At 41.0% G+C, this 19164-nt stretch overlaps 1 protein-coding gene and 1 gene segment (V, D, J or C); both read right to left on the minus strand.

Moving 5' to 3' along the window:
- The window catches only part of LOC105068757 (M1-specific T cell receptor alpha chain), a 493537-nt gene that overhangs the window by 254038 nt on the left and 220335 nt on the right, over window positions 1-19164 (minus strand). The gene's annotated exons all lie outside the window — the stretch shown is intronic.
- Window positions 13863-14623, minus strand: LOC141577932 (T cell receptor alpha variable 38-1-like). The segment is given in 2 exon segments: window positions 13863-14260; window positions 14497-14623. Coding segments are annotated over 2 exon segments (357 nt in total).

Genomic DNA, 19164 nt, shown 5'->3' on the forward strand with positions numbered 1-19164 from the left:
GGCTGTGATGTGCAGTGTGCTGCGACGGGATTTGGTATCAAGTGAGGCTGTTAATTGTCCCTCCTGCTTCACTGCTCCACTTGCCAATAAAAACAGAAATTCCAGGCTTTTCCCCAGATCCTGTCTGTACCAGTGCAGTCAGTCTGAAGTACCGCTTGAATAATTGCAGTAGATGGTACAGTCTTCTCCCTCCTGGATGCTCAGGGATGGCGGGCTTTGCTCCACGTTCACCTCTGCATTTAGCCCTGTCCAAAGAGAACATTCCAGAAGGAGGAGCTGACTGGTTATTTCTGTACTCCAGTTCCTCCCCAGGGAACCTCAGATGGGTCACAGTGAATCTTGTCTCCACCCCTGGACATTGGATGACAGTTCCTTTCCCCCATGGTACCCTTTCCAATAAACCCCCAACTCACAGTCTAGTTGAAGCCACAAAATCACTGCTAGTAGCTTCTTCATTTTTTTTTCTTTACTCCAGTTCACTGAAGACTGAGATGTAGGTACCTTGAAAGCTGGCGAGATTCTCCAAATACGGTAGCTCTTTCTTTTTCTACAGAAACACCATTTCAATAGATGTTCCAACCAGTGAGAAGCACCTTATGTAATTCACTCAGTTACTCCCTTTTGTTAAAAAAAAACAAAACAACTTTGGACAGAAGTTGTTTTTTTTGGTTTTGTGTTTTTGTGAATGGAAATAGTGCCCTCTTCAGGTTACTTAGAGAAATTACTGAGAAAGTAACCCACAAAATAATGTGAACAAGAATTTGCTTCTTGTAAGCCAACAAGGTGTTTCCAAAAATTTCTTAGCAAATTCATCCTTAAGAATCTCATTCACTTAGTCAGGATATTGGTCAAGTGACAGAAATGTAATTCAAGTACGCTTAGGCAAGAGGAGAAATACATTGGTTCCCATAACCTAGGCAAATACAGAAATACATATGGGCTTCAGGTATCCAGGGTGCCATGGAACTGAGTCCTTCAAGGATTCTGCTCTCATTCATTCCTCTCTGTACCTCAGCTTTAAGCATTTAGACCACGAATCAGGAGACATGAATGGAAACATTTTCGAGCTGGAGTTCATCTCACGGTGTAGCCACCAAAGAAGACCAAGAATCCCTCTTTCCCATCCCAAATTTAAAAATTCTGGGGTAGACCTTTGTTCACCTTAGCCTGAGGCTTTTCTCCAGGGGGTCTGTTTGTGACGGCAGCAGAGTGTACGTGATCTGATTGGCTCAACGGGGCCAGGCGTCCACCTCTGGGTCACTCAGGTGTATCTGAGGTGGTGGCTATGTAGGAAAGATGGCAGCCTCCATTCAGACCATGTGGTTAGAGTTTATCTTTTACCACAAGGGAGTTGTTCTGAGTGGACAAAACAGTAGATGGCCAGCACAATCATGTTGTCTCAACCGCGTGGACTATTGGTGGGGGAGATTGGGAGGGACGGGAAGGTTTTATTTCTTTAGGACTCCCCTAAACATAAGTAGCTGCTTCTGATGACCTGGGTTAGCTTGTGAATCAGCCTACCTTCTTACAAGCAGTGTACTTTTTTCTATATCACGGTAAAACTCTTCCAAAAATTTTTTGTTTTTAATATTTAACTTATATTTTTGTCTTTTGTTTGTTTTTGTTTTGGGGGGAGGTAACTAGGTTTATTTATTAATTAATTTATCTTAATGAAGGTACTGGGGATTGAACCCAGGACCTGGTGCGTGCTAAGCATGTGCTCTACCACTGAGCTATACCCTCCCCGCTTCATGTTAACTCTTGAAGAACGCCATCACAGCTTCTCTAGGTTCTCAAATACCTCTTACACAAAGTTGTGAAAAAAAAACAAAACATCCGTATTTTACAGAATAAACTGGGTCTTACAAGGGTTAAAAGATATGCTTAAGATCTTGCAGCTCGTATGGGATGGGGTGGGATTTAACCCAACTGTCGAACTGCTGGGCTAATGCCAAGTTCTGTACTTTTCTGTGTGTGTGTGTGTGTGTAACGAGCTTCTATTTAGAATTTAGGGGCAGTAAATTTTCACCCATTATGCTCACTGCAGTCAATGTGGGACAGCTTTTTATGTATAACAGCTCTATCTTTAAAAACCCTAAACTTGATCCACGTTTCAAGCAAGGTCCCATTCAAAGTCCCTTTCCTGCATAAACGCTCCATAACTGATAGAATTGTTCAACACTGATTTTTCTCCTTGAAGAGAGTGCTTGGGGAAAAAGTAAAATACATTGGAAGAAATAAAAGATATTACAGTCAAAAGTATCTACCAAGCATCCACTTAGTATCAAGTAACGTAACAAATGATGGGATGGGAGTATTATGCAATTTCACAAGATGTGGTCGTGGTCTCAATGGAGCTGTAAGTTAGTTAGGAAGATGAAAATAACATGCATTGAGCAAAAGTTAATAGTGAAAAGGGTGCTTTCTGGGAGTTGGGGTAGAGGCTCTACTTAAATACAGAAGAGGGAAAGACATTATAGAAGGCTGCAGGAACTTGGTGCAGCCTCTCTGGAGGTGTTGAGACCTGAGGAATATATAATGTTTAGACAGACAGAGGAAATCTATAGAGGTAAGAGTGAGGATGATGTGTTTGTGAGGAAGTGTAAAGATGGCCTGGCTAACATAGAAAACATAGGTTGGGAATAGCCTCTGAGAATGAGGGTGAATGGGTAAAATGAGCAGGTTATGGAGGTCACTAAAAGCTAGTCAAAGGGGCTTATCTTTGTGAAAAAATGAAACTATTATGGGATTTGCACAGTGGAGTGATACGATGAAAAGATTCTAGAAAGAAAGGGTAGCAGTTCTTTTTGGATGGTTGGCAGTTGGTGGAATAGGGAAGAAGGGCAAGAAAGAGACTTCAGTGATGGAGAGCGAGGGGAACATTCCTTTCAGCTTGGTGAGAGGAACAGAGAGGAATCAAAAGAATTCATTATAAGGCTGTAGTCGTGGGAGTGCTAAGTAAAGGATGAATCTGATCATATATATATACACATATAAAATGTATGTTTCATATATATATATATATAAAACTGAATTACTTTGCTGTACACCTGAAACTAACACAACATTGTAAATCAACTAGACTTCAATTTAAAAAAAAGAAACACTTACCCCACTACAAAAGAAAACCCTACAATTCTATGGAATATTAAAGTGATGAACTCTTAACCTATAAACCAGAGAATCAAAGAATCTAAAGGAATTTAATGCAGCATATAATTTCAAATATGAAATTGGGTTCCCTTGTCAGACTTAACTCACAGAATAATAGTATATCTGAGAATATAACTGTAAATGCAAGAAAAGTTTTGAATTAGGGAGATGGTCAGAAATTTTGGGTAGTGGGCTATAAATGCATTTTAAATAGTACATGTCATTTGAGAAAATTAAAGATATTTAGTAATATAATATTATAAGCTCCCCTCCCCTAAAAGGGTGAATCTGAGAGCACTTAAAGGAAAAAACTCACAAGAACTGGTGCCTGAGTATAAACTCTACAGTTTCAAGCCTGAATAGAGGAAGCATGTGATATTTCTCGAAAGTGGGAAGTCTAGAGAGGGATCTGAATTGGGAAAGTGTTTTGAAATTGAGGTAATAGTGGCATATAAAGCGAAAATGGCCAAGTGACAGCTGGAGATCAAGGACAGAATTTTAGATAAATGGAAAGTGCTTGACACAGAGCAGAAAATAAATGAGAGCTATTACTAGGCATTATCGCATGTACCACACAGAATTATTGTCAGTGTGCACATATGTTTATTCTGCTCCCTGAAAACAGGGGCTTTAAACACGGACTTTCTCTTAATCCTGATTTGCCAGTGTCTAGTGTAGTAATTGGCACATGGTTGGTGTATTTGTCTGTTAAATGTAACCTAAAAGTAAAAGTAGGGCTTCCATAACACAGACTGGGTGTCTTATACAACAGAAATTTATTTCTCCCAGTTCTGAAGGCCAGAAGTCCAAGGTCAAGGTGTCGGCAGGTTTGGTTTCTACTCAACCCTCATTCCTGGGCTTGTAGGAGGCCGTCTTCTCATTGTGTCCTCACGTGGCCTTTCCTCTGTGCCTGGGCACCCTCAGATCTCTCTGTGTCCCAGTCACCTCCTTCCATAAGGACACCAGCAGATTCAATTACAGCCCACCCTAATGACTTCATTTTAACTTATCACTGTTTTAAAGGCCCCATCATCCAATGTAGTCACAGTCTGAGGTCCTGGAGATTAGGACTTCAACATATAAATTTTGGGGCAACACAATTCAGTCAATAATAGTCAGAATGAGAAATATTTTTTGAAAGATGGAAATACAGGAGAGTTGAGACATGGTACTTGGTATATGAGTAGTATTTGTGTGCTGGGTACACGGGGAAAGCGGAAGAGGCAGAATTCAGGATTTCTTTTCCTGATGATTTGCTACAGACTTTGGGATTATAAAACAGTATAAAAGTTTTACAAACTTTAGAAGTTCAAATGAAAAGACTGTATATTTCTAAAAACCATCCATTTCATCAATACACAAAGTGTTAACTGATGATTTAAAAAAATTCCTTCCTTAAAAGGAGTGGTAGCGTCTTTCTCATTCATATTAATGTGTATTTGTGGTTTTTTTCTTTGTTTTTTTTCTTATTACCTTTCTCATTCTTGATGTTGTGTATTTGGGTTTACTCTCTTTTTTCTTAACATATTTCTAGAACTCTTGGCTTTATTTATAACTTCTAACTTTGTTTTACTTTTAGAGTAATTCCTACTTTTATTATTGGATTTGCCCCTTCTTTGTTTTAGTTTGTTGATTCATTATTTTTTATTTTTTGCAAACTTGGCTCCTTTATTTGACCCTTTACTTTATTAATAAATGTATTCAAGGCTATACATTTTCTTATGAATAGTGCTTTGAACAAATCCAGACTTTTATATGCACTGCTGTCATTAGTGTTAATTTTTAATAGCCTGCAGTTTTTAACGTTTAATTCTTTGACATGAAAATTATTTAAAATTTCATAAGTGGTTAATTCCCTCCCAACTTATTTATTGTCTATCTTTTAATTATTAATTTCTAGCTTTATTACATTGTGTCCAGAGAATGTGGCTTTTATGAATCTTTCCTGTTGCTTCTTTGAGTCATAATACATGCTCATGATTTGGTAAATGGTCTTATATATATACATATATATATAGAGAGAGGACATTGTCATTTCCATCTGTCTCTTTCTGTCTCTGGGAAATAGATAATGAAATATCTCATAATTAATATATTATCAAATTATTCTTATATATCCAACAAATTCTGCTTTATATTTTTCTAACGCAATATTGGTTTTGAATAAAAGTAGGCTCACTCGTTCATTCACTCACTTATCCTTGTACAAATTCAACAAATAACTACTGAGAATCCACTGTGTTCAAGATCCCAGGTTGAGCTCTTAGGCTACATCAATGAGCAAGTCAGATTCAGTCCCTGATGTCGTGGAATGTGCAGTCTATTAGAGGAGGTGACGTTAACAATCACTCAACGACTGCTACTAAATGTGGAGGATGTTGTGACAGGAGCGTGCAGGCTGCTGTAGGAGGCTTAGCAGGCGGTGATAATTCAGTCAAGGAGACTGGGAAAGTCCTCCCTGAAGAAGTAACGTTAAAGTCAAAATAGGCACATTTTAGGATCTGAAAGTAGGCAGAATCAGTCAGGATTCTAGCAGGAAAAACTCATGGGTGCAAACATTATAAGATTTGAGGAGAGTTTAGTATGGCATTATTTATACAAGCAGGGTGCATGGATAGTGCTGTATTCTGTGGCTAGCATCACTCCAGGCCTTACATGGAAGGGAGAGAGTGGTTACTGGAACTGGAGATAGAGAGGCTGTTTGGAGAGAGTGTCTTAAAGAGCTGACCTTGTGATGTCAGGTCAGTGTCAGGCTATGTCAGTCCCACGGGGAGGGAGCTGAGGGAATGCACACCCTGCTCCTTCTTTCCTCCGATCTCTTCAGGTGGTCCTCTTGGTCCAAAACCAACTACAGATCAGAAGGCAGAAGAGGGATTAGGGACACCAGAGTTCAAGAAAATGGTAGAGAAGGTACAGTCTTCATAGGAAGAAGAAAGTAGGGATGGCTAGGAAGGTAGGAGAAAAACCTGCAGAGTTTTGAGAAGAAGCCATGCTTTTGAATTAATGACAGGTGTACTCTTGGCTTGCCCTGGAGGAGTCAGAATGGGCATTATTAGCCAAGATATCAGGATAAGATTGGTGAGGTCATTTTTGGTGATCAGTATTTTTTAAAGAAAAATAGATAAAATTCTGTAGGAGAAGTTGAATGGGAATGCGATTTTAAGGGGAAAAAAGGAGTGATATGAAATCTTCAATTGTTAATGAAGAGTTTGTTCGTGAATTTTAATTGATGTTGATGGATATCAAATCACTTTGGTATTTTGAACAAAAAATACGGCAAACTATATCAGTAAACAAAGAATGCTGAAGCCATCAAGTCATCAGCCGCTGCTGCCGCCTCCCACAGTGAAGACCAGCCTGCAGACCAGCCTCTGCAGCCACTCACAATGGTGCACCCTGAGGGGACTCAGAATAAGAAAGGACAGGATACCGGCCCTCAATAGCTAGGAGCTTGTCAAAGGAATGAATTCAATGAGCCCAAATGTTTGCTCCCTCCCATACATAGAAAAGCACTAAATTCTTTAATTTGAGGTGCCTGTTTTTCTTTAGATAACAAGTAACATTTTATTGTTGCAACTACCTGGTCTTTGTTGTAAAGCTCCTGTATATCCTAGCTCCTCCCCTACCTCTTTGGAGCAGTCCCTCAGAGCGATCTCAGAGGCTGTCATCCCGGCTCGAGTCCTCCTGCCAAATAAAACATAACTCTCAACTTTTAGGCTGCGCATTTATTTCAGCTGACAGTATTAAGATTTCATTGCATGTATTTAAAAGCTATTACATGAGTTTTATTTGAAAATGTCAATATTTATAATACAGTGAAATCTTTAACGTTTACAACTATTTAAACACTTAAAGTAATGGTAAAATATTTTAGAACTCATCCTAAGAATGTGTGAAGGTTTTATACTTTTCCGAAGTCTTACTATCATCCATCCAGTGTGCTGCTTGGCCTACAAACACGAACATGCTTTGATGACAATGCAGAATTCCTGGCAACGTACGTTTAGGGTCAATCCTCTAACCATTCTTTAAATTTGTATCTTCTACAGACTGGTGCAAAATGTCAGTCATTGAAATTCATGCAACTTCTCCAGTGTTTCCCCTGAAATCTGAATCTGAATGAAGCAAGACAGAAGAAAAGACTTTTAGATCTGACATCACTCACCTTTCCAAAACTGCAGATGTTCTGTGCAAGAAATTCTCAAACCATGTAATTCCAAACCACTGTAGAGAAGGTTATCTGTGTCAGCCTCCCCATTAAGCAGGAAGCCTTTCCCTCTTCCAAAAGGTTTAGACCCCTGTTACTGTACATGCAGTCAGTGGAAAGTGCCGGTTCCCGGTATCACAGCGAGAATGAAGCTGCCAAAGGGAAGTGTGACAGAGCTCAAGGGAGGAAGAGCGTTAAAGCTCCAGGCTGCCGGTTTTGTTAACAACCAAAGCAGGCTACCGGTGTTAGGAAAGCATATTAGCAGGAAGCAAAATCTCCACAGGGATTAACTTGTGCGGCTGCAACACCTAAATTCTCTCCTGAGAGCCTTTCGCCCTGCTTCAACTGTACCTGAGAGCACCTGGAATCTCCTAGGGTCCCCGGCCCTGAGGCCTCCGCTCCCCCTTGCCCTCCCTCTGCCCGCTCTCTACCCTCTTCCGGAAAGGACCACTGACACAAATGATGGACACTGGCGAGTCGCTATTTCCAAACCCCGTCCTGAAAGCCACAAGGGTGTGGATCAAGAGTTTTGTGGACACTGTGCCTTCTACTTACTTCCTAAATTCAGCTGTGAAACCCCAAGGTTTGCATCAGCTTATAAAATCCAGTGAGTTCTCAGTTTCCTCAGCGTAGTTCTTTCTTTTTCCTGGGCCTCTCACCCAAATCCACCTGGACTGTGTTTTCCTGATTTGGTGTTAGTTTAGTTTCAGCGACCAATGTGCTTTTTCAGATATGCCAAGCACCAGAAACTGCGGGGCTCTGTCACGGAACACCGGGACAGACAGGAGTGGTGCCTCCCAGAACGCCCATTTTCTCTAAGCCTTTCCTTTAAAGACGCAGTTGTGATAAAGACACTACTGAGTGTCTACATTTTATGATACAGTTTTTACTAGTTCTTTTTTTAACCTTACTTAGATGTCATTGATACATAAAATTGTAAGATGTTTAAAATGTGAATCGTGGTGATTTGATATAGATGTGCATTCTGAAAAAAATTCACCTTATCAAGTTAATTAACACATCCAGTACCTCACATATTTATCTCTCTTTTATTTGTGAGAACATTTAAGTTCTGCTTGCTTAGCAAATGTCAATTATACAACACAGTATTATCAACTGTAGTCACCATGTTTGACATTAGATCCTCAGACCTTATACATCTTATAGCTGAAATTTTATATTCTTTTACCAACCTCCCTTTATTTCCCCCACTGCTCGGTGACCATTTTTCTACAGTCTGTTGTATGAATTTGAATTTTTTTTTAACCTTTTAGATTCCATATGTAAGTGATACCATGCAGTATTTTTCTTTGGCTTATTTCACTTAGCACAATGCCCTCCCCGTCCATCTATATTGTTGCAAATGGCAGGATTTCTTTCTTTCTCGTGGCTGAATAATAGTCCATTGTACATACATTCAACATCTCCTTTATCCAATCACCCATTAATGGACACTTAATTTGTTTCCGTATCTTGGCTATTATTGTGAATAATACCACAATGAATATGGGAGTGTAGATATCTCTTTGATATCCTGCTTTCATTTTGTTTGGATATATACTAGAAGTCGGATTACTCTGTCGGTTGGTAGTTATGTTTTTAATTTTTTGAAAAATTGCCATGCTCTTTTCCATAGTGGCTGCACCAATTTATATTCCTACCAACAGTGCATAAGGGATTCCCTTTCTCCACATCCTTATCAACATTTATGTCTTGTCTTTTTTATGATAGCCATTCTAACAGGTGTGAGGTGATAGCTCATTGTGGTTTTGATTTGTACATCCTAAATGATTGGTGGTGTTGAACACCTTTTCATGCACCTTTCGGCCATCTGTGGATCTTCTTTGGAAAAATGTCTATTCAGTTCCTCTGTCCATTTTTAATTGGATTGTTTGTTTTTTGGTTGCTTCCAAGTTTTAGCAAATGCAAATAAAACTGCTTAAACATTGTGTGCAGGAATGTAATTTTCAGCTCATTTGGGTAAATATCAAGGTGCTCTATTGCTGAATCATATGATAAAATTATGTTCAGTGTTGTTTGAAACTGCCAAACTGTTTTCCAAAATGGCTGTACCATTCCCATTGCCACCAGCAATAAATGAGAGTTTCTGTTCCTCCACATTCTCACTAGCATTTGGTGTTGTCAGTATTTTGGATTTTACTCATTCTAATAGGTGTGTAAGTGGCATCTCGCTCTTGATTTTATTTGCAATTCCCTAATTATATATGATGCTTTCATATGCTTATTTGACATCTGTATATCTTCTTTGGTAAGGTGTTTGTTTATATCTTTTGGCCATTTTTTTAATTGGGATTTTTATTTTCTTATTGTTGAGTTTAAGAATTCTTTTAACATTTTGGATACCAGTATTCTATTAGATATGTGTTTTGCAAATATTTTCCCCCAGTCTGTGACTTATCTTTCATTCCCTTGATTTCTTACACTTTTAAAAGTCTTTTTGTCTTTGAAAATATCCACAGAATTTCCCCGTGTTGTACTCTTGGGCATGTAAATTGTCTCCTCTCTCTCTATGTAATTGGGACTATATTTTTAAAACATGTTAATATTTTTTCTTTTCAACTTCCAGGTGTATAACCTTATGTGTATTCTTTCTGTTTTGAGTGGGGAGGGGAGACTAGATTATTATGAAAGGAATGAAAATAGAAAGAATTCGTATTCAGTTCTAACAACTAAATTTGGATTTTTGACTTCTCAGCAAGAGAATTGGCTTGGAAGACAGGTTTGTTTAAAGATAATCTTTTCTTCTAGATTATTTCATCAGATCCTTCATTCTAAGTAAGGCCTGTTAGACTTGATAGTAGAGTTTTAATGTACGGGAAGTCTGGCAGGAAGATGCAGGTCAGATGGAAAGGTCAGCTTTATTGGTTTGGGAGACTGATAGAGGGAAAAGGAAGATGGAGGCGGAATTAGGAAATCAGATGTCAGGACCCTTGTCCTTTCCCTCCCCCGTGAAAGGCAGATAACTCATGGGGTGAGGATAGGTTAGAAACATTTAGATAAGTTTGGGAACACAGGAATATTGGAGAGTGGAGCACTTCTCAAAAGTCCAGGTTGGATAACCCATGCCTAACTAGTTACCCATCCAGACAGCAGACCAGACTGGCCCCTCAGCTACACAGACTAAAGACTAAAGGAGGGCAGTGCATGGATTTAAGGCTTTTTTTCTCCCACAGCTGACACTCAATTACTTCCTCTTATTACCCAGATGCCATCCTGGGGAAGGGGATGATAAGGTGGTAGAACTCCAAACAAAGCATCTAAACAGACTGAGTCTTCCAAGAGACTTTAGATCAGCCTTAATGTGGAGCTGAAATTTAAATGGACTGAATTTTAAAATATTGAAATCTGAAAGGAACTCTTTAAGCCTGAAGAAACTGAGGTATTGTTAATTGCAAGTTTCAATGTTTAAGTTTCATAACAACTTGGTGGATGGGAAGGCTGATGGGAAAGTTCATTAGAGAATTTTTTTCTTTGTGTGTCTGTCTCTATGCATCTAAGCATCATATAAATTTGCTACTCTGTTATATAAATCTCCCTTTTTTCTATGTCACTCATTTGTCAATCCATCCACTCATTCATCCCCTTGAATTGATTCATTGAATCAAATAAAATAATACATGTTATGCACCTATCAGAATGTGGGGCACATATACATACTCAATACGTGTTAGCTACTACTATTATTATCAATATAGCATTGTCATTACTATTAATTTTCTGCATACTGTGTAGTCTGTTTCCTCTGGCTTAGTTCAGAATCCCTTGTTAACACAGCTATAGAGGAGATGGCACTGTAAAGAAGTTACCAATTTTTTATTTTATCATGTTTAGTGAGAAAAATGCCATCAATTAACTCCATTCAAAAAATTTTTTTTAAATCCTATCTGTGAATATAACCAATATTTTGTAATAACTATAAATGGAATATAACTCTTAAAAATTGTGAGTCACTATGTTGTATACCTGAAACTTACATTGTACATCAACTGTAAGTCAGTTAAAAAAAAACTAGCACTATAACACTGGCCAAATTAAAACAAATCGTATCTGTGAGTTTAGAAATATTGTAGGCACGGTTACTATTGAAATGAATAAAATTCAGCCCCTGACAAGCGAAGCTTGCATTTTAGCAAGGATACAGTAAAACCTACTTATATGTTCCATAAAATGTAAAGTTTGCTACATTAGAAATCTGTTTAGAGCTTCAGTTAGGGGTTAAAACGAAGTAGTTAGCGTTACCTGCGCAAGAAGTTCAGGACAAGGATTCAGAGAAGAGGGGAAACTTGGGAACATCTTGAACAATAGTGAAGTGGCTGAGGGGGTGGGCATCCCACACCAAGGGACCAGGGTTGGCAAAGGCACAGAGGCAGGAAACAATCTCATGGGCTGAGATGACCAGAGCGGACAGTGGGGCGGAGGGTGGGAAATAGGACTGTGGTAACAATGAGGCTGAATTGCTAAGCAGGGGATTGATTAATCTGAGTGGTAGACAGTTCTCGATTGTTCCCCCTGTCAGACATGGAAGGTGCTGGGGACACAGGAGTGGTCTCTTTGATGGACTTGCATTCTGAATAATCACAGGTCCCTTCTGTGGGAAATGGGTCTTACTGAAGTGGGAATGAACACGGTCTTATGTTTATTGTAGGAAGGTCACTGGGATGGCTGTACGAAGCAATGGGGGCTTGGTCGAGGACAGAGAGACTAGAGATAGCTGACTGTCTATTAGTTCAAATGAGAGGAGCTAAATGAAGGCACTAGAAGCAAGGATAGAAAGAAGAAAGCTTTAATATGAAGGTTGATAACTAGTCTGAATCTATTAAGTCCTGGTGACTACGTGGACCTGAGGGGCATAAGAGAAGGTAAAGCTTGAACGGCCCAGAGCTATCTGACTTGTGTGAGAGGATACCTTCATTGAGTTTGTTGTCTGACCCACTTTTCCAGACAAGCAAGAGCCTGGGGTGCTGAGCCTGGGCTGGGGCGTGGTCTTCTAGGGACTGAGGCCAGAAGGGGTATGTTCAGAGGGCGTGGTGGGAGAGGATGGGATTTGGCAAACAGAGGTGGCATGACTTGCCCTTAGGCTGCAGCTTGTGAAAGGGAAGGGGAGAGTTCCACACGGCTCCACATTGTTCAAGGGGACTAAGAAGGGGGCCCTTCGCTATGAGGCCATGGGTCTAAGGCAGGTAGCAGAGGAGCTCTCGGGGAAGGCTGTGGAAAAGCCACAGGATCTCCAAAAAGACCTCTGCATTCCTGAGCTCCGGTTCCATTTCAGTCTGAGTACACAAGCCGCGAGCCAGTGCTGATAACTAAAGGGTGAAATGGCATTTCCGTGAATGCTCACTTTCAGTCATTCTTTAGCAAGCTGGCTTTGACTCCTCTTGGCTTCTTCCAACTCCAGTAAGTCCCATCACTCATTCTAAACATACCTCCCACCTCAGCTCTGGAACCCATTCATCAGACTCAACCATTTCAGCCAATATATCACTTACTCAAAGGAGGCAGATGGAATGAAAATGCTCCGTGAGGGGTCTTAACAGCAAAAGCTATGTACCAGGGGAATTATGGACATAGAAAGAAACATTGGCAATATTTTTTCCATTTTATTATTTTTTTCCCGTTAGCATAAGCAAGATAGAATCCTTTCCGGGTCCAGACATCCCCCACATCTCAGGGGATGTGACTATGGTGATGGCAGCTGCTTGGTGTCACCTTCAGACTTGATTCTTTTACATGGCTCACCTCCTCCCAGGCTGCCTCATGATAGCAAGCCAGAAGTTAACTTTTTTGTTAGTTAAAAATTAATGAACTATTTTGTATTTGTCAATGAGTATTAGCAGCCCATGGAATCTTACTTGACAGTCATTTGTTCTCTTTTCTCATCTTCCTAGGTCAGACTAATGGTCTATTAAGGAAATTTAAGAAATACAGGGTGAAATTAGGTGAAAATTAGGAAGAATGACAGATAGATCAATTGGGAAGCAATGCGATAAGCGTGATGTAGTTTTTCACACTGTTTTGGAATTAGACGCACATACACAAAACATCAGACAGCCTACGTTGGGAGGTAGAGAGTGGAGAAATTCTCCAAACCCAGAAAGAGCAGATTTTTATTGTGCACCTGAATCCTGAGCAAGGCTGAGGAGGGAAAAATAAAAAATAAGATTTGAGGGGAGGATAAGAAATTCAATTTTGGATATGTTGTCTTTGATACGATCTGGGGACATGCAGATGGAGAATACAGCATTAACTCAAGCTATGAGAGTCCCTGGATAGCTGTGACATTTAGAATATCTGTCCTGTATAACACTCAAGATTGTGAGAGTTAAATAAATCCATGTGAATGCACTCTACAAAACTATAAAGCATTACGTAATCCATTATTTTTATTACTATTTTGAGAAAACCAGCTTATAGACACCCTTTCTGTGTTTTCTGCAGGAAAAAGAGTAGTATTTTTTTTTCTCCAGAGAAGTCCATGATTTTCTATGTTCCTCTTACCCCAACTACTTCGCCCCTGATCTCTGCACAGACGCTGAGGCCTGAGGTTTCTGTAAGCCTCTCCCCGTTGCTCATCTCACTGTGGGCCAGTGTAAGCGCAAAAATACATCGCAGCATCCTCCAGCTGGGAGTCTGAGATCCTGAGACTGAAGGATTTGGCTGCTTTCTGGAAGTTCACAGAGTAGCGATTAGCTGTTGCATTCTGTTGCTTATAAGCTTCTTGGTGAATAATGAAAATCATCTCCCCGCTGGGAGGCTGCTTGTACCAGAACAAATAGTAGTCACTCTGAACCGTGTTATACGTACAGTCCAGGGTGGCAGTCTGTGCCTCTCGCACAGACACTTCTGGCTGAGGCTGAGTGACCATCTGGGCCACGCTGGCTCCTGTGGGGAAGAAGAGAGAAGGGACCATGCTGGGTGTCACAGGAGAGAGAAAGCAGGCTGGCTCCCAGGCTGGTTCCCATCCCCACCCACCTTTCTTCTGCTTCATCCCGACTCCAGGCAGGTATGTCAGCTTTCAGCTGGGCTCTGTGAGGCAGTGCAGTTCCCGTGCTATTCACCTTCCATGTTTCACAGCCCCATTAGACAACATTGTAAATAAAGACCTACACCTTCCTTACCGAGACAGGTGGAGAGCAGAGCTGCCCACAGCAAGCTGACAGGTGTCATGCTGACAGCTGTCCCCTGCAGACTGAGACGTCTCTCTCGCTCTGATCTGGGCTCCCCACTGTGCTCAGTGACACTTGAGCTTCCGAGCAGGAAGTGGTATGACAGGGGGTGGGGGACGATGTCTCACCGAGGAAAGTTTTCCCAGTGCTTTTTGGTCTCGCTTCAGAAAATAGGCCATTGATTATAATTTCAAATGAAAGTGAAAACTATTTTCCGAGTTTTAAAATTCTCGAATGACAATAAAGAGAAGAGGGAGCTGGAAGAATGGCGACCTGGGAACCTAGGCAGAAGTGACAGGGTTTTATTTGCAACAGTGGCAAACTGTAATTTTTCTTGGCATTTAAAAAAAATTAAAGTGACAAAGCAAATATGATAAACATAAACAATTAATTATGGGTGATAAGAATGTACTTGTTATATTAATGTATTCAATTTTTTGTATTTTTATAATTTCTCAAAAGAAAGAATGAGAAAAAATGTATGTTTGTGACTAAAAAGAGCACTGACTAAACTCAGAGATAAGTGGAAACAATCCAAAGTGTCTGACTGTACTTGTATTTTCCATGGACATTTAAAAAAAAAAAAAAGACCCCAAATGTGCCGTATTAAGAAGCTCTGAAGTAACTATTACAGAAGTTCTTATCAGCACTGAATTGCCTCCAACAACTGATAGCAAGAGTTGCTCCCATCATTCTCATTCCATTTTGAGAAAATATTGTGAACAAAAAACTTTTTTTAAAAAAAAGTAATATGATTCATTAGAAGTTTGCATTTCCAGAGGGAGTGACGGGGGTACTTATGTAACTCCAGAGTTGGGGTCCCCACGCCGAGAGTATGGATGAGGTTCTGCTACATACTGGCTGCTGTCTGAGAGCACAGGTTCTCTGTAACACAGAAGTAGGGGGCTGAGTCTTCCCACTCAGAGAGATGTGTGGGGAATTATAAGCGCTGGGACCAGCCCTGAATGAGGCTGCTAAAATCTCTTGTGCTTCCAAACGCAGTTGGATAGCAATGGAAGAAGAAGCAACCAGAATTTCTTCTAGATCATCTCTATCCTTGTCCCATGATTTGAATTCCCGTTTCTTGGTTTTGAATTTCCAAAAGTCAGCTCCGATTCAAGGATTTGCGTGCAAGCAGTTTATTTGCAGGGGATTCTAGGAAATATTAGTGGGAAATGAAGTAGGGAAGTGAAGGCAGCCAACGCACTGTGTTATCATCAAGCCAGTTACTACTATGGGCACTTGGAGCTTAATCCAGCTGGGTAACTCTGGAAGATGGGCTAGCATACCCTCTGGAATTATCTCAAGTGAAGCATAAAGGAGCTAAAGTGATCTGTAACTCGTTGTCCACCACTGACTAAGGGCTGCTCTGGGGACATTGACTCTGGCACATCTGACTTGCCCTGCACATTGGCCACATTGGGCACGGATGTGAGGCACAGTGATCCAAACACTGTGCTTACACTAGCTGCTCCTTCAGTTCACAGTCATCCCTAAATGTGACTCTCCTTCCTCCCACCCCACCTGCCCCTAGAAAAAAGCAGGATGCTGGGTGCTTCTAAAAGACCCGTTACTTCTAACCTCTGGTTACCCCTTCGACTCTTCTCTGGCAGCTGGTTGAACTTCTGTCCCCTTTTGAGGAGGAGCTATATGTGTCATCATATTGTTTTCTCTTTTCACTCTGTCCTTTATAAACTTTGTACCCTTTTCCCTCAGATTTTTGTACTTGATCTTCTAAGCCAGTCTTTTTGGAATGTCAGAATACATTCTCTCACCACAGATTTTGTATTCTCGATATGTTTGTAAAAGTCTGCAAAGGAGCTCAAAGGCAAGCGTTTTACTCTGTTCCCTCTGTTCTTTACTGCTCTCTTCTTCCTGATAGTAAGCCGCAGGTTTTTGAACAGAGTCAGGACTTCGTACTGAGAATCAAAATGTATTAGATGGCATTTGAAAACACTATCCCTCTGCACGTCGTCTTCAATGGGATATCTGACATTGTTATACAGAGCTCCTCATGCTCCGCTTTGCTCAGAGCAGAGTCAGTGCCCTGGGGCCCTTTGAGAAGGAGTGCAGGGCTTAGCAGGGCTTAGCAGGGCTTAGGTGCGGGGCGCAGGTGTCTGAGTGGCACTGGGTACCTGTTGCACACAAGAACGTGATTGCATCATGGAGCTGGGAGTCCTTCACGTGCAGGGAAAAGTGTTGGTCCTTTTTGTTAAACCTGGCTGTCAGTTTTCCGCTGATCTTCTCTTTCTCACTTGGAAACAGTTGTATCAGGGAGTGGACGCCTTCCCCGGGATCCTGCCTGAACCACTGGAAGAAATCAACGGCCCTGTCTCTGTAACTGCAGTTCAGTGTGAAGTTCTCGTCTTCCTTGACTTTCTGTTCCATCTGTGGTTGTGCATTTGACCCTGTTCAGGAGGAGTGAAAAGATTTTCACCCATAAGAAGCTGTTTGGTTTTTTTAAATAAAGAATTTTCTTTATTTGTTTTACATTCCTTAGAATAAACTCCAGGCTATCCCTGGGAGCCCCCTGGATTTCCTTACAGAATTGCCCCATTTCCCTTGCTTGGCCCTCTCCCTCCACCCTAACTCACAGCTTAGCTGCACACACAGGAGCATCAGGGAAGCTTGCCGGTGGGGCTCCATTCCTGCTTCTTCCTGGAGTCTCTGAGGATTCAGTTTGGAGGCCTGAAACTGAGCATGTCCAGTGGGCCTAGTCCACTGTTCCAGCCTCTGCTTCTTTTAGTTTGGAAGCCCCGGTGATCTTCCTTCTGTTTTCACTGCCAATCAGAATCTCACTTGGCACGAACACATCGTTGAATGTACTCTTTGCTGCTGCCCCCATTCGCCCAGTTCTAATTTCCAGCCAGTCACTTCTGTCAATGGACGCACTGCCCCCATGTGGTCTGAACTTTTTCTCCCGCATTTCCCTTAATACAAAGTAATTCCTTATGTTAAATTAAAGGAAGATAGAACATACAGAAAGGTGAAGAGCAAAAAAAAAAAAAAAAAAAAAGAAACAAATCATAGCTTTAAAATAAAAAATAAACAAATCATAGTTTTCCAGTGATGACTGTCTTACTGTCCTAAGTACCTGGAGCTCCCTTCCTCAGTCTCCTCACCTGTTAGGGGTCTAGCAGGGTCATTGGGTGACTCTGTACTATGTTCTGAGAAAATAAAAGTTTGAGAAAAGACTTGATTCTTTCTCTCACTTGGTTAGAGTCTCCTACGTCTCTGTTATATCTCTCACTCTGAACAATTTTAAATTAGTTAAAAGAGACCTTTTCCAAATTCTCTCTAAAAATATAAAAGAGGGAAATATAATATGTTTCTTTAAATACGTTCTCAGATGTGAGAGAGCAACCTGGTACCTGGCTAACTGTGAAAATGCTAGTACTTTTGCAAAAATCTAAGTGTTAGTTAATTTAGATCTGGGCACCTGTGCAAGCTGCGGTAATTTCTCATATTTTACATCTTAGTTACTGGAAACTCTGTTCTGTGATCTCCATATTACAGCAAGGATTAGGGACTGAAGAAGAGGAGAAGTTAAAGGAGGAACGTTCCCTCCCCTAGTCTTTGCATTCAGTCCTCACCCTGCCGGTTCCACGTGCCCACCACTTAACCACGTTTTCTGAGCTGCATTCCCTGCCTAAAGCCCTGGCCCTGGCAGTCTGCCCCAGCCTTCCCTTCCTTCATTTCTTCTTGTGGGCCAGAGGTGAGTGGCTGAGAGTCTGTGATGAGTAAAGTGTTGTGATCTTCTTTGATGTTACCTGTGGATATTAGTGTGTATATGTGATATTCTTCCTCATGTGTGAAATTTTGTGAACTGGGGAGACTGCTGCTTCTAGCATTTCCTGAAGCACAGTGTCGTTGTACCTCAGAGGAGTCAGCTCCCTCTTCAAAATGGAGGGTCTGAGGTGCTGTGTGCGCTCCCTTCCCCAGCCCTCTCATTTCTGCCTGAGGAGAAAACAGCAGACGTGGGGTGGTCAGTGGGGAGTCTGGCTATTTGTAAATGGATGCACTTTCCTGGGAACACGACCCTTCTTTTTCTGAATCAGGACATTGCCAAATCATATCAATTCTCTTTCTACTGATGAGAGTATTTACTACTTACAGGGACTATTCCCGAGGAAGGGGATTTTAGGAAGAATAGAAGGAGTTCTTATAGTTGTCGGGAAGAACTAATATTTACATGACAGTTTTACATTTGCACGGAATGTTCTCTCTCTGGCCTCAGGTATGGTGATTTCAGCGTTCTAGGTCAGAACCAGCAGGAGCGTATTTAGTTAAAAGCCATTAACGATTTTCCACAGCAGTGATAGGCAGGGCTAGCGGCTGTCAGCACTAAATGTTGAGTGTCTGCTACCTCAAGTTCATTCAGCTTAACTCTGTGGAGATGTTTAATAAAATGTGCAAAATAGGAACTGGTGTGACACAGCTGGGGAGACTAGAAAAACATCTCTGAAGTTAGCTAACTCTAGGGGGCAGTGCGCGCTAGGCGTCCGCACTCGCTGCAAGATACACGAAGTGCAGGAGCGAGGCTTTTGCAACTGAGAGTGAGTAGCTTAATAACTGGCATAAGGGCTGAGAAGAAAAGTCATATGATCATGTCCATTGATG

This window comes from Camelus bactrianus, chromosome 6 (genome assembly GCF_048773025.1).
Source record: "Camelus bactrianus isolate YW-2024 breed Bactrian camel chromosome 6, ASM4877302v1, whole genome shotgun sequence".
In the NCBI taxonomy this organism is placed as follows: Eukaryota; Metazoa; Chordata; class Mammalia; order Artiodactyla; family Camelidae; genus Camelus; species Camelus bactrianus.